Source organism: Hydra vulgaris, chromosome 12, assembly GCF_038396675.1.
Source record: "Hydra vulgaris chromosome 12, alternate assembly HydraT2T_AEP".
Lineage (NCBI taxonomy): Eukaryota > Metazoa > Cnidaria > Hydrozoa > Anthoathecata > Hydridae > Hydra > Hydra vulgaris.
The window spans coordinates 14,097,501-14,110,862 of record NC_088931.1 but is presented as its reverse complement, the minus strand read 5'-3'; the positions used below and the strand labels follow the sequence as shown (position 1 = coordinate 14,110,862).

The following is a 13,362-nucleotide window of genomic DNA, read 5'->3' as shown; positions in this document are numbered from 1 at the left end:
ATAAATTATTCCTATACTTTTAACAACTTAGTTTTTAATATGAAATTTCTAGATAAGTTTTTAATCAGCAAAGTAAGGGCATGTGATGAAACAGTATATCCTTTTTAGAAATTGGTTTAAAAATTTGGTTTATCTATTTTGTTTTATTGACATTTAGTGATAACTTATATAGTTTAAACTAGTCACTGATTCTCGTTAATTCAATTTTTCATATTTTGAAATAATGTTGTTATGCAGTTATGAGATAAAAAAAGAATAGTATCATCAACAAGCATTAGCATTATCAACAAAAATTAAAACCTTTAGGGAGATCATCAATACATATTGGAAAGAAAAAGGGTCTTAGTATGGAGCTCTGAGAATTAATTACGTATAACTTATGGAACCCATAAGTTATATCCACAAACATAAAGATAACATCCTTTTATTTGTAAGACTCCTTACCCTAACCAAAACTCTCAGTCAGGGTATGTACAATTATTTAATCAGTCAATATATGTACTTTCCGCTGTGTCTATCTCTAGAGTTTGACGACATAACTGACCAACATTTTGGCACTGTTGTCACAATAATTAGTTAAGTTAAATAAGTGCTTGCGTTAAATAAGCGTTTGTGCAGAATTCTTTGTCTTTTTGTTTAAAAGCATTTTTCTGCAAGACTCAAGCAAAAATACATATTTTTAATAGCGACCTCTTCAAAATTGATAAAATTTTTAATATGTTGTAACTTATTAAAAGCTTAATTCGATTTTTTTTTTTTTAATATTCATTGGTTCTCTAGATATTATATAGATTGGACTTTAATTTTTGACAAAATTAAAGTTGAACAAATTTTAGAGTTATTGATCAAATAGTGTCAAAGTAAAGTATCTAAAATTATAAAATTACCCACAAGGATGATAATTTTTATCAATTACCTCACGCTGTACAAGAATAAGGGAGATGAGGGTGAGGGGGGGGGGATAGAAAAATATAGATTTTTATTTTACTTTTATGGGTACTTAATTAGATAAAGATTTACTTTACTAGAATTTTAATGTATGGCGGTTCTCAATTAAAAATCACTAAATATCTGTGCACTAAATATCTTTCATTGCTCATAGGAACTGTATGAACTTATATCTAAATAAAAAAAGTAGCCCTAAAATGATATTCACTTATCCAAAACTACTTAGTTTTTTGAATTATGCAATTCCATGTTTTATGTCCTGTAGGACCTGAAAGTTGGTGTAAGTGAGAAAAAATTAGAAGCTGGCAAGGGAAATGACAAATATAAACCAAATGTTAATCTATCTTTATGGATCCATGATATTATATTAAGTATTTTCAACAATTTAAGCGATGACCAATTATTGAAAGAGTGTGTTCATGGAGAAACTTGCAATAAAGGGATCAATAATGTAATTAATGTAATGAAAGGTACCCTAGAAAGCAAGATCATCTGTAAATTTCGAGAGATTTACAGATTTATTTTTGAGTTTTCTTATTTCATTCATAAGTAAAGTTTTAGGCTTTTTTAGGCTAAAAATTGATGTTTTTTTACAAAAATTGTCAACATTTTTTCGATAATAGTAACAGAAATTTTTTATTGGAACTATTTTATTTAATGTTCTGAAAAAAGAAAAATCAATTTGACAAAAAAAATTTATTTCTTGGTAAACCATCTTAAACTCGTTAAAAAATAATATATTAAGGAATCATTAAAATTTATATACTAAAAAAAGTAGGCTGAATAACCAAGTATTCAAGTTATTATTGCTTTTCACTATTGTGCAAGGCCGTAGACAACTTTTTTTGATGCTTGAGCTAAGCAATTTTGAAACATGAAGAAAACTCCATATTTAAGTATGTTCATATATATGAGGATGCTACGCAACAAATTGCGGTGATTGGAGACTGGGAATATATATATATATATATATATATATATATATATATATATATATATATATATATATATATATATATATATATATATATATATATAAAAATTTGTTCCACTATGTGATAAAATTACATATTTTTCATAGAGACAGAGGTGGCATATTTTTGTTATAAGATTATAGGGTTTGCAACGTTTAATTTCGATCTTTCAAGCTCCATACTTCCTTTGAAAGTTCAGTGTCGTTTCTGTATTTAACTGAAGCAAAGGATTTTAGATGATTAGCGGCCGTGGCGCAGTGGTTAGAGCGCTTGCTTTATAAGCAGATAAATTTTCGCGTCACGGTAAACAAATTTTCGCGTCACGGTAAGGAAGGAGGCGTGAACTTCCTGGTTAAATGCACTTCCGCGGTGCTCTGTGACAAGACCGTTAGGACTTCTTGGGGCACCTAAAATAAAAATTAAAAAAAAAAAAAAATTAGCGTATCTTAATTTAAATGATGCGTGGCTAATACCAAAATATACTTTTTTGTTACCTTCATTATTAATTGTAGCTTGGTAAACAATATTGTTGGACAAACACTGTTTGTTTAATGGACTAATTGATTTATTTACACAGTTACATTGCTTGGTTTCTATTTGCTTGTTGTTGTGCAATATTTTATGATTGTGTGAGTTGATTATTGATTTCAGGTTAGGCATGCAGCTGTAACTAATCTTGATAGAATTTCGAATAAATATTTTATGAAGCTTGTGGTTTGGTGGAAAATGAAAATCTATAAGAGCCAGAAAACGGTTATTTATTTTTGTTTGGACATTTACACTGTACGGAAAAAGAACGGGAATTGGAATTTTAGTCCAGATCTTATAAACAGGGGGTCTTAATAAAAAGGTGGGTGGGCATTTTTATGCTTATACCTAATTTAATTTAATAATAACTAACAATTTTAAAATAACTAACAAAAAGAGGAAAAAAAAATTTGTATAAACATTTAAACATATAAACATTTCTGAATTTAAAAAATTGGTTGGTAAAGCTTGGCTCGAAAAAAAAATTTGACAGATTAAAAATCTAATGTTGGAAATTGTTTGCATGGTGATGATACTCAGAAATACCATAAACATTATCAAAACTTTCAAACTACAACAAAATGTGGGAAAACATAATCTCTTGGCTATAACGGCTTCTTGTTTTGTTTACTCAGATTTGTTTATCACGTCTGAATCCGTTCTACGGTATTTAATTTTAAGTTTTTTAAACGGTTTTTTTTTGTTTGTATTTTTAAACGGTTTTTTTTGTTTGTATTTTTAAACGGTTTTTTTTGTTTGTATTTTTAAACGGTTTTTTTTTGTTTGTATTTTTAAACGGTTTTTTTTGTTTGTATTTTTAAACGGTTTTTTTCAACTTTATTTCAACTTTTGTTTTTATTCATAAAGTGTACCTTTTGTATCCTAACAAAGTAAAAAATCGACTCAATATACTGATTTTGACTATTGGATTACTTTGGTCTGATGATGTATGTTCTATGCAGCATGATTTTAACTTATCAATTATCTCAAGTATAAAAGATATCAAACTAATTTGCAATTTATGTGCTAGGCAAAGTATAAAATGAAAAGTTTTAGATCGATTTTATTATCTAGTTCATAAAACTGAAAAACTTGACAGCATTACTATTTCACTACTAATTAGAACTCTGTTACATTCAGTATAAGCATGACACCTACAGAATGTGATAGAAACATGGCCATTGCAAATCAAAAGTGTCTGTCAGAAACACTAGACGATCTCACAAAAAACCATAATAAATCAATATTATATACAAACATGATACAAGAAAAATTTCTGAAATTTGCAGAGTTTCAAAGCCAAACTTCTTGGTTGTTTGTTCATTTAAGGCATGTTCACTTAAAGAAATTAAAAAATTAAAGGCTAGTTAAAATTGAATTATCCCATCACACACTTAGTACGTTGTGGTTGTATATTACAATGTGTTACCATCAACCTTTAAAAAAATAAGGGCTCTAAAAGGTTACAAGCTAATGTCGTTTATGAGTTGATGAATTTACAACGGAAAAACCACAGATGTCCAAAATGAGTGTCTTGTTTTCAAAAGAACACTGTGAATAAATAATACTTGTATTTAGCACAGAAATTGCATTTATATGTTGTGTTAGGACTAAATAGTCATAAAAATATATTTTTATTTAAATATATTATTAATAAGCAGATATGTAATGTCACTAAACACTAAATTTCATTTTTCTCAAAATGAGGTAAATGTGATATCTGTGGTTTTACCCGTGTGGTCTTCATATATATATATATATATATATATATATATATATATATATATATATATATATATATATATATATATATATATATATATATATATATATATATATATATATATATATATATATATATATACAGTGATGGGCATAGTTAACTAATTTTTCAGTTAACTTTTAGTTAAACTACTTTTTTTTAGTTAAATGCAGTAGTTAAACTAAATTTTTTTATTTAAGTTAAACTTTTAGTTTAACTAACTTTTTTCCTAGTTTAGTTGAAAAAGTTTAACTAAATTTTTATTAACTAAATTTTTTATATATCGCCAAATAAATCGTTCTATTTCTATGCACCACTCACCTGACCAAGGACTCCAAGGATTCTGTTATTACTATTTTTATGTATTAATTTATTTAGTGCATGAACTGGACTTTTCAACATCATTTCCGCTTGGTCTGTATCAATAAAACGGTTAGCGGAAACATAAATTCATCAACAAATTTTCTTGAGTTGAAAAAAAAAAAAAGTTAAAAAGTTGAATTTTAGTTAACTATTTCTAATTAGTTTAAGTTAACTACTTTTTATAAAAAGTTTGTTACTAAAAGTTTAACTACTTTTTTTTAGTTTTAGTTAGTAGTTTAGTTAAACTATAATAAAAAAGTTTGTGCCCATCACTGTATATATGTATATATATATATATATATATATATATATATATATATATATATATATATATATATATATATATATATATATTATATATATATAATTTGCCGGGAAACTATTTCTTAAGAAGAATCACTCATTTGGCTATTATGCACAAGTCCAAATAGCAATAAGTTTATTTGGACTGAATCAATATTTGTTTATAGATATGTTTGTTTATGAAATGACTTATAGTGGAATTATTATTGTAAACATTAATTTTGATAAATGTGATTTTTTAGATGTTGCATATAAGTTGGAGTATTTTTATAAAAAATGTATTTTATCTCAATAATAAATAGTACATTTCATGTATTTTTACAGTTTTATAAGAGGATCTATAAAGTAAAAGTGGCACATTCTGCATGAATTTGTAAAGCTGCTATAGTTTGACTTTCTATAACTTCTTTGTGTAATAGTTGATTTCTTCCATTACATGTTATACCAAAAAGCTTAAGCAAATCATATAAGTCTATTTGAAACATTACAACATGTTAAGTTTTTGGTAATATAAATTAGACCAAAATAGTATTACACCAAGTTTAAGGTATATCAAATTTAACCATATAATAAGATCTTGACACAAAAGATTTTGGTGTCTTAAACTAGAAAGTAAAATTTAAATGAAAAAAGTCTAGACCATGTTAATACCAAGAATAGTTGGTCAGTCGATAGTTGGTTAATCATGTTTCACCTATAACCAGATATGTAAAATATGAAGGGTATGTAAACAATTCTTTGGGTAACTTTTCTTAAATGATGTTTAGGATGATAATACTTCATAGTTACACGTTCATTTCTAGGATTTAAATATTCAAATAAAATGCCAAAAATTTCTTATCTCATGCCAGTCAACAAGTTAAAACAGTTATCATCTTTTTTGTAACTAAAAATATTATTTTTCAATTGGTCGTTGATTATTTTTAAACTTTTATATTCTTCAGGCAAGCTCTTTTAGTTTTCATAAACTACTACAAATCTTTTTTAAACGATTGTTTTTTTCGCTTAACTTAGTCGTGAACTCTGGCTATTTTACATGGAGATTTTCAAGGTAATTTTTCTTGTGTTGTCTTAAAACTCTGGCTATTTTACATGGAGACTTTCAAGGTAATTTTTCTTTTGTTGTCTTATGAACACAAGCTTTAAATTTCATTTCTTTTTTTTAAGATTTTTTACTGCAACTAATTTTTATCTCCTAAAGTGAAACTCCCACACTTTAGCGTGTTTCATTATTTCAAAATTATCAGCACATTCTTTACGTCTATATTAACATATTTTGTTACACCAAGCTTGTGAACATTGATTTTTTTCTCTTGGTTCGGACCGATATCAGTTTTTTTGATATTGTTATTATAAAATGAATTTCTATACAATGATATACAGTAATACTTCCCTCTTCCACTTTTTTTTAATATCAGTCTGATAATGCTAGAGTTAAAACAAGACATTTTTATTTAGAACGAATATAGTTTGTTTACAATTTTGTCCTTATTGGCCTCTTTTTGAAGCTGAGAAATCAGTTGTGCAATCGAATTAGAGAAATGTCTATTAAAATGTAAAAATGAATCGCTACCAATTTTTTTACACCTTTCTTTTTTCGCCAAAAATATCAAAAGATTATTACTATTATTTTATTTTATTGTGTAGAACTTTTGTGTTTGCCTTTTGTTTTTGTAGTTTTTATTTTTGTTTTGTAGTTTTTGTGTTTTGCCTTTTTGTTTGCATAAAGTTTGTTCTTATTTGTGCTGTTGTTGCTAATTATTTTTATTGTTGTTTGCTGTTGTTGTTAGTTAAGTGTTTTCATATTTTTTTGTCCATATTATTTAATTAATTATAGCTTAATCCGATTAATAATTGATTCCGATTAATAATCGATTCCGATTAATAATCAATTAATAATCGTTATTATTTTTTTTAAATTAGTTTAATTTGCGCATGCTTTTATTTTATTGCTGTTAATTTTTTTTTATTTCTTTATTTTTTTTAGATGTCACTCCAATGACTAGTTTTTAACTACATGAGTGACAAGTAATCTAATTTTGTAAAATTATAAAAATTTTGTAATTTTTCAATTTCTCGTTAAATAAATGGATTAAAAAAAAAAAAGTAAGGACAAAACCACATGTTTTAAGATCAAGGATAAATGTTGCAAGGTCTAACCATGTATTATACCACATGTTGCAATACCAAATTACCAGATTGCAAGTTGCAAAGTTAAATCAAGGCTGATAGCAGACCCTGATGAAGCCAAAAGTAAAGTACAATTGGATATAGATATATATGATTAACCAAAATAACTTATATACACATGAAAAACATCAAAGTTTCAAGCAATGAGTCAGACATAAGCTTTACAAAAATGTGTTATTAGCCTAATCTGAGAAAAGATATCTTCAGCAGGAGGGTAATTCTATGTCAAATGACCCAGAAAATTTAAAAAATGTCACCCTATATCTCAGATTTTGCTGTTTTTACACAGTTGAGAATACTTAGAAAAATAAGAATTCCTTAAAAATTTTAGATTTATTTGGAGCTGCGACTCCAAGAAAATCCTGAAATATGACCATTTTACTTTTAACAGATGTTAACTTTACTATTTTCCAGACAACTTGGAGCTCTGAAACTTTCAGCATTTGTGTTGTCCTGATGAATGAGTGTTAAAATTGATAACCAGAGGGCTGGGGGACATGCCCCACTTTTCTCAAAAAAAAAATTTGTTTGCCTTTTTATTAAAGTAAATATAACTTTAAAAATATTATTTTCGAAAAAAATTTTTTGGTTTATATTTGTTCCACTCAGTTTTTGATCATTCTGCATTCAATGATCTTTCTTAAAATGTTTAAGAAATTATTTTCAAATTTACCCTTACATTATTGGAAATGCAAAAAAAAAATATTTTTGAAAAAATAAATGGGGCATGGCCCCAGTGCCCCATGCCATTGCCCCTATGGTTGTCTGATCCCCAGTCCTGCCTAATGTTTTGAGGCCCTGAAAACAATTTTTAAATGCACATTCAATGGCACTACAGAAATGCCAAAATTTTCAGAGCTCTGCTAGTCTAGAAGGTAGTAAAATCAATTGCAATATTCTGCTACAAAAAATTGGGGACCGTGCCCCATTATCCATATATGGAAATCCATTTATTAAATTACAGATCACCATCTTTATATTTTTTGAAAGATCAAAGAATATAGAATAATGTGTAGTTTTTTTCTTTTTTTGATATCATCAAGGCCACATTAAAAATAGGTATATAAAAAATTGCCAAAATTTATTTAAATTGATAATTACAGGTACTTAATAATAATTTTTTACAATTGTGATCATTTCATTGGATTCGTCACCCCCAAAAATAGCTAATTACAAATTATTTTGTAAAAAAAATCTAATATTTTTAAAGTTATGTGACTTAAAACCTCCAAGTAAACGTTGCAATTCTGGGGGACAAGAGGGGCCAGGTCAATATCCGCTAAAGGTATAAGAGTCCTATTTCAGGATCTTCTTGGAGCCAGAGGCTAAAATTTTTAAAGAATTCATATTTTACTAAGCACTCTCAGCTTTATAAAAATTAGCAAAATCTGAGATGTATGGTGACATGACCTGGGTCATTTGACATGGAATTACCCAGGAGCTTTTGCTGGAACATTAAAGAATTGAACTGTTACATTTTTCATAATTTTTTTTAACAAAACTTTTCTTGATTTCAATTTTGTAAGTTTTTTTCTTCTAAGGAAGTTTGGAGGTTTTAAAAATAATCTTATTTAATACAAACTTATTTGCTCAACATCGTAAAGAATACAAACTTATTTGCACAACGTAGTATAATAATTGAAAGAGTGCCTTTTCTTAAACCAAAACCTTCAGTCATTATATTTACACTGCTGTGCCTATTCCTAAATCAGTTGATGTATGTAAACACTGCACCTATTTAAGTCAGTAGATATATGTACCCTATTTAAGTCAGTAGATATATGTACACTTTAATGCACCTAATAAATAATCCACTGAAAGCCTGCTATTACCAATAAGTTACTTTCATTATTGCTAAAGAGGCTTTGCTTCTTTGTCTTCCCAATTATAGGATCAGTTCAACATTGTGGTCACACATTAAGTACTGTTTATAACTTTTATGGTTTCACATGTGTTAAACTTTTTTTTTACTGGTAAAAACCCTTTAAAACCAAATTTGTTTAAAACCAAAGCTAATTATCATGCATCTGTGCAGTACTGCCAGATGCATGATAATTAGCTTTTTAACATTAACTGAATATAAAATTAAATATAAAGTTTAACATTAACTGAAAATAAATAAATTAAATTTTATTTTATATTCAGTCAATGTTAAATTTTTTTTAATATTGATTTAAAATAAATTTTAATTTTAATTAAATTAAACTTTATTTTCAAATTTTAAATTTTTACTTATAGGTTTCGAATTCAGCAAAATTACTTGCAAAAATAGTTACAGTCTTAAATTTCCTCGTAAAAGAAATAGTGACTTGGATCCACCTTGGCAGTTTTACGGAGATACAGTGTATGCAAAAGTTTCGTGTCAAACATTAAAAACTAACAAAAACCAACGCAGAAAAAAAAGAGATTTGAATATCATTGTCAATGAAAAAAGCAAAAAAAAGAGGTTAAAGAGAGATATAAGTGAGTTTTTATACACAAATGCATTTAAATGTTAGGTACAAAAGCAGCATTAGTTTTTTTTATTGTCACATAAATCATAATTTCTTAGACTAGATAAAAGTTTACTCAGGGATTTAAAATTTCATTAAAAAACATAATGTTCAGAAATAGCATCCCTTAAAATTTATGTAAAATTTACACCCAACCCATTCAAAATGCGGGGTTTGGAGAAGGTTGTTAACTTTTCATATAATAATTTTTGAACTCTAAATCATTTTTTATGTCAATCTTCAAATGTATTTTTAAATTGTAGTTCTTTTTGGAAAAAACAATTCCCTCACATTTTGGTAAATAATGCAAAATTTTTATGTTACTTTTGTTCTTGGGTTCTTATCAACGCAATTTTGGGCAAAACATTCTTACATGACTACTTAAGTATAAACATACAAAAGTTTGGAGTTTAGAACTTACCAGGAAATTATATAAGTCAAACACCAAAAAATTATTGATCTACCCATGCTAGATAAATGTGGTAAAGTTCAAAAAAGAAGAACAGATAAATAGACCATTTTATCACATATGTTTACTTCAACATTCAACAGCTCCATAAAAATATCAGAAACTACATAAAATATTAAAAACTAAACCATCAATCATAAAATATATGAATATATCAATCCTATTAGAAAACAAACAAATAAAAGCTAATTGAAAAATTTATTTATTTTTTCTGTCACTGGTAAATTTTTACATATCATTTGATATCAGTCATTTCCGCAAATTAACCCTAAATCTAATATGTAAAAAATTGTTTTACATTTTTGTTTTGATAAATAGTACATAATGACTTCACAGCAAAATCATAAATCTATTTTCTATAGTTTCAGAAATTTATTTCTGAAAACAAGAAATATATTTCTTGTTTTTAAAAATAAATTACATGGTAAGAAATTTATTTCTTACCATGTAACAGGATATATATTTCTTATTTAAAAATTCCCAGCAAAATTGTAAATCTATTGTCCGTGGTCAAGAAATTTATTTCTTTTTTGAGAAATAATTTGTTGGAGTAGGAAATTTATTTTTTAAAACAAGAAATATATTTCTCATTTTAAGAACAATATTTTTTAATAAGAATTACAATTTTTCTGTGCTGAAATGCTCTCATATATTAGGTATTTAATACTTTACTACAAGGTTTAAATATCGTTCTTTGGCTGGTACTGATTTTAAATATATATATATATATATATATATATATATATATATATATATATATATATATATATATATATATATATATATATATATATATATATATATATATATATATATATATATATATATATATATATATATATATATATATATATATACAACCCTCAGAATTAGGGTCAGCATTCGACAATGCCGACCTAACTGCCAACCTGACAATGTCTAAGATCGGCATTTTTTTTTCCGACCTCGTTTTTTATGTTATTTTCATGAGAATATAACTTTACTTAAATTATTTTTGATTTAATTGATAAGGTTTTAATAAGTTTGTAATAAAGCTAGAATTAACAATATTTAAATTTTCATTAAAAGTCATGTAACTTGTTATTATTGAAACATGAAATACATCACAAAATACGCATGGCTTGTTTTTAGTGAAAATTTAATTTTCATTAAAAAAAATTACACTGTAAAATTAGTTAGCGTAGCACTAATAATGCATGATGTTTCGTGAAGGAAGCGGCGCAGGCTTGAATAGTATTTTTGGAAATTTATTTTTGAATTTTTGTTTTAAAGTTTTTTTGCAGTTTTGTGCGTATTACCTATTACTGTTGTTTATTAAAGTTATATTATTATTTGTTATAAATTATTATTTTTTTAAATTTAATTGAATAGATGCTTGAATGTACAAACATCGACAGACCTGCACTATCCATACCATACCTGCAAGGTTGTGCAGTGCACAAGGCCGTGAAGGCACCAGAGGTGCCAAAACTCGTAAAAAAGATGGATAACATGACTCCTCATTATATAAAAAATTTTTTTTTTTAATTGTAACTTTTTGTAACTTTTTGTAAATTTTATACATATATTTTTTACATACCACTTTTTTAATTAGAAGAAAAATTTTCCTAGCTTTATTCATGTTGGGAGTTAATTAGTAAATAAATATGTATGAAAATAAGTTATTTTCCATAAAAAAATAGCAAATATACACTTCTTATTTCAGTGAATTTTCGAACAAAATACATCAATAAGTCAATTAATTGAGCAAGCTACTCAAAATAAAAAAAACGCTGATAAAAAAGCATAAATTGTTATGCTAATAAAGTTTACGAACTATATTGCTAAGAAATTTAAAACTGAATATGCTTTATGGCTAAAAAATTCATTTTAAAAAGTCATTATTGTTTAATGACAGAAAAAAAAAAGAATTTATCTTTGCGCGGCAAAAAATAACTTTTAATCGAACCTTTTACTTAAAAGTATATCTCATAAAGTATGTTAACATTTATTAATTTAATTAGTCATATGTTTTAATGCTTTTAATTGGTTGGAACTTCTTAAAAATAAATTTCACACACAAGCAAGCTTTTGAAACATTTTAAAATTTTTTAATAAGTTACGTTGGAAGCTTGTGATATTAAAATTTAAATGCTATGCCTTCTAAGAAGATAGTTGATTTATGAAATTTCTCTTGTGCATCGTATCAACCTGATACTGGTGGAAATGTTTCCTTACTCTGGTGCAAAATTTGTAGAGAATTTTATGAGGAACAAAAAAATAATGGGAAGTTTGGAATAAAAGGTGTTGCACAAATTGGTAAGTTTGATACTTTAATATTTATTTTATCTTATAAGATGTTTTTATAGGTAGATTACTTTATTTATAAATTTTTTAATAAAGGTGCTGAAACATTTGTCAAAGGAACAAAAACAGTTAAAAGAAATAATTTTAAGGATCACGTGAACAAAAGTCTTACTCATCAAACAGCTGTTTGCTGAATAGGGGAAAAAAGAAAAGCAAATAAAACTGATAACATCGGAATGAGTTAAGCAGTCGTTGAAAAACAAACCACTATTGCTACGCATATGCAAATTTTATCAACTCGTCAGTCAAACCAATTATTAAAGAAATTTCAATCAGCACATTTTTTAGTTACAAAAGAAAAAGGGTTTAGTTTTTACTCTGCATTGGCTTTGAAAAAGAAGTTCATAAAGTTGATTTGAAAAAGAAGTTCATAAAGTTGATTTGAAAAAAAAGTTCATAAAGTTGATTTGAAAAAGAAGTTCATAAAATTGATTTGAAAAAGAAGTTCATAAAGTTGATTTGAAAAAGAAGTTCATAAAGTTGATTTGGGAGATAGCTACTTAAGTGATTCTGCATGTACTGAAATTGTAAAATACTTAAGTAAAAGTATTTTGCTGAATGATATAACCGAACCACTTAACGAAAACCGTATGTCTTATTATGGAGTAATGAGTGACGGTAGCAGCAGTGCTAAGTCATTGGGTGAAAAAGAGTTGTTTGTTATGAAAATGGCTGCTACCGGTGTTCCAAAATTTTCAGTTATGAGTCTGGAAGTAGTAGCTGATGCCAATGCAGAAGGGCTTAATACAGCTTTAGAAAACTCAATCTGCAAGTTACATTTAAATACGCCCTGGCCATAAAATTGAACTTATCTTGCATGATGCACTTACAGGATTGCAAATTAATTGCAATGTTGAAAAAGATTGTGTAAATATTTACTATTTTTTTAAACGAGCAAATTTAAAATGGCGTTTGTTTAAGCGACAATCACAATTCATTAACATTATTTTAGTAAGATATAAGAGACTAACGGGAACAAGATGGATT

At 26.5% G+C, this 13,362-nt stretch overlaps 1 protein-coding gene across 2 annotated transcripts in view; it reads left to right on the top strand.

Moving 5' to 3' along the window:
- Nucleotides 1-13,362, top strand: part of LOC101237879 (uncharacterized) — a 69,853-nt gene that overhangs the window by 7,836 nt on the left and 48,655 nt on the right. The window contains exons 1-2 of one of the 2 annotated variants that reach the window (XM_065812268.1): nt 8,416-8,538; nt 9,307-9,531. In XM_065812268.1, the coding sequence (XP_065668340.1) occupies nt 8,493-8,538; nt 9,307-9,531 (271 nt within the window). In that variant the 5' untranslated portion in view covers nt 8,416-8,492. Of the gene's footprint in view, nt 1-8,415; nt 8,539-9,306; nt 9,532-13,362 lie in introns of those variants that run through there. The other variant, XM_065812267.1, reaches the window with a different exon arrangement.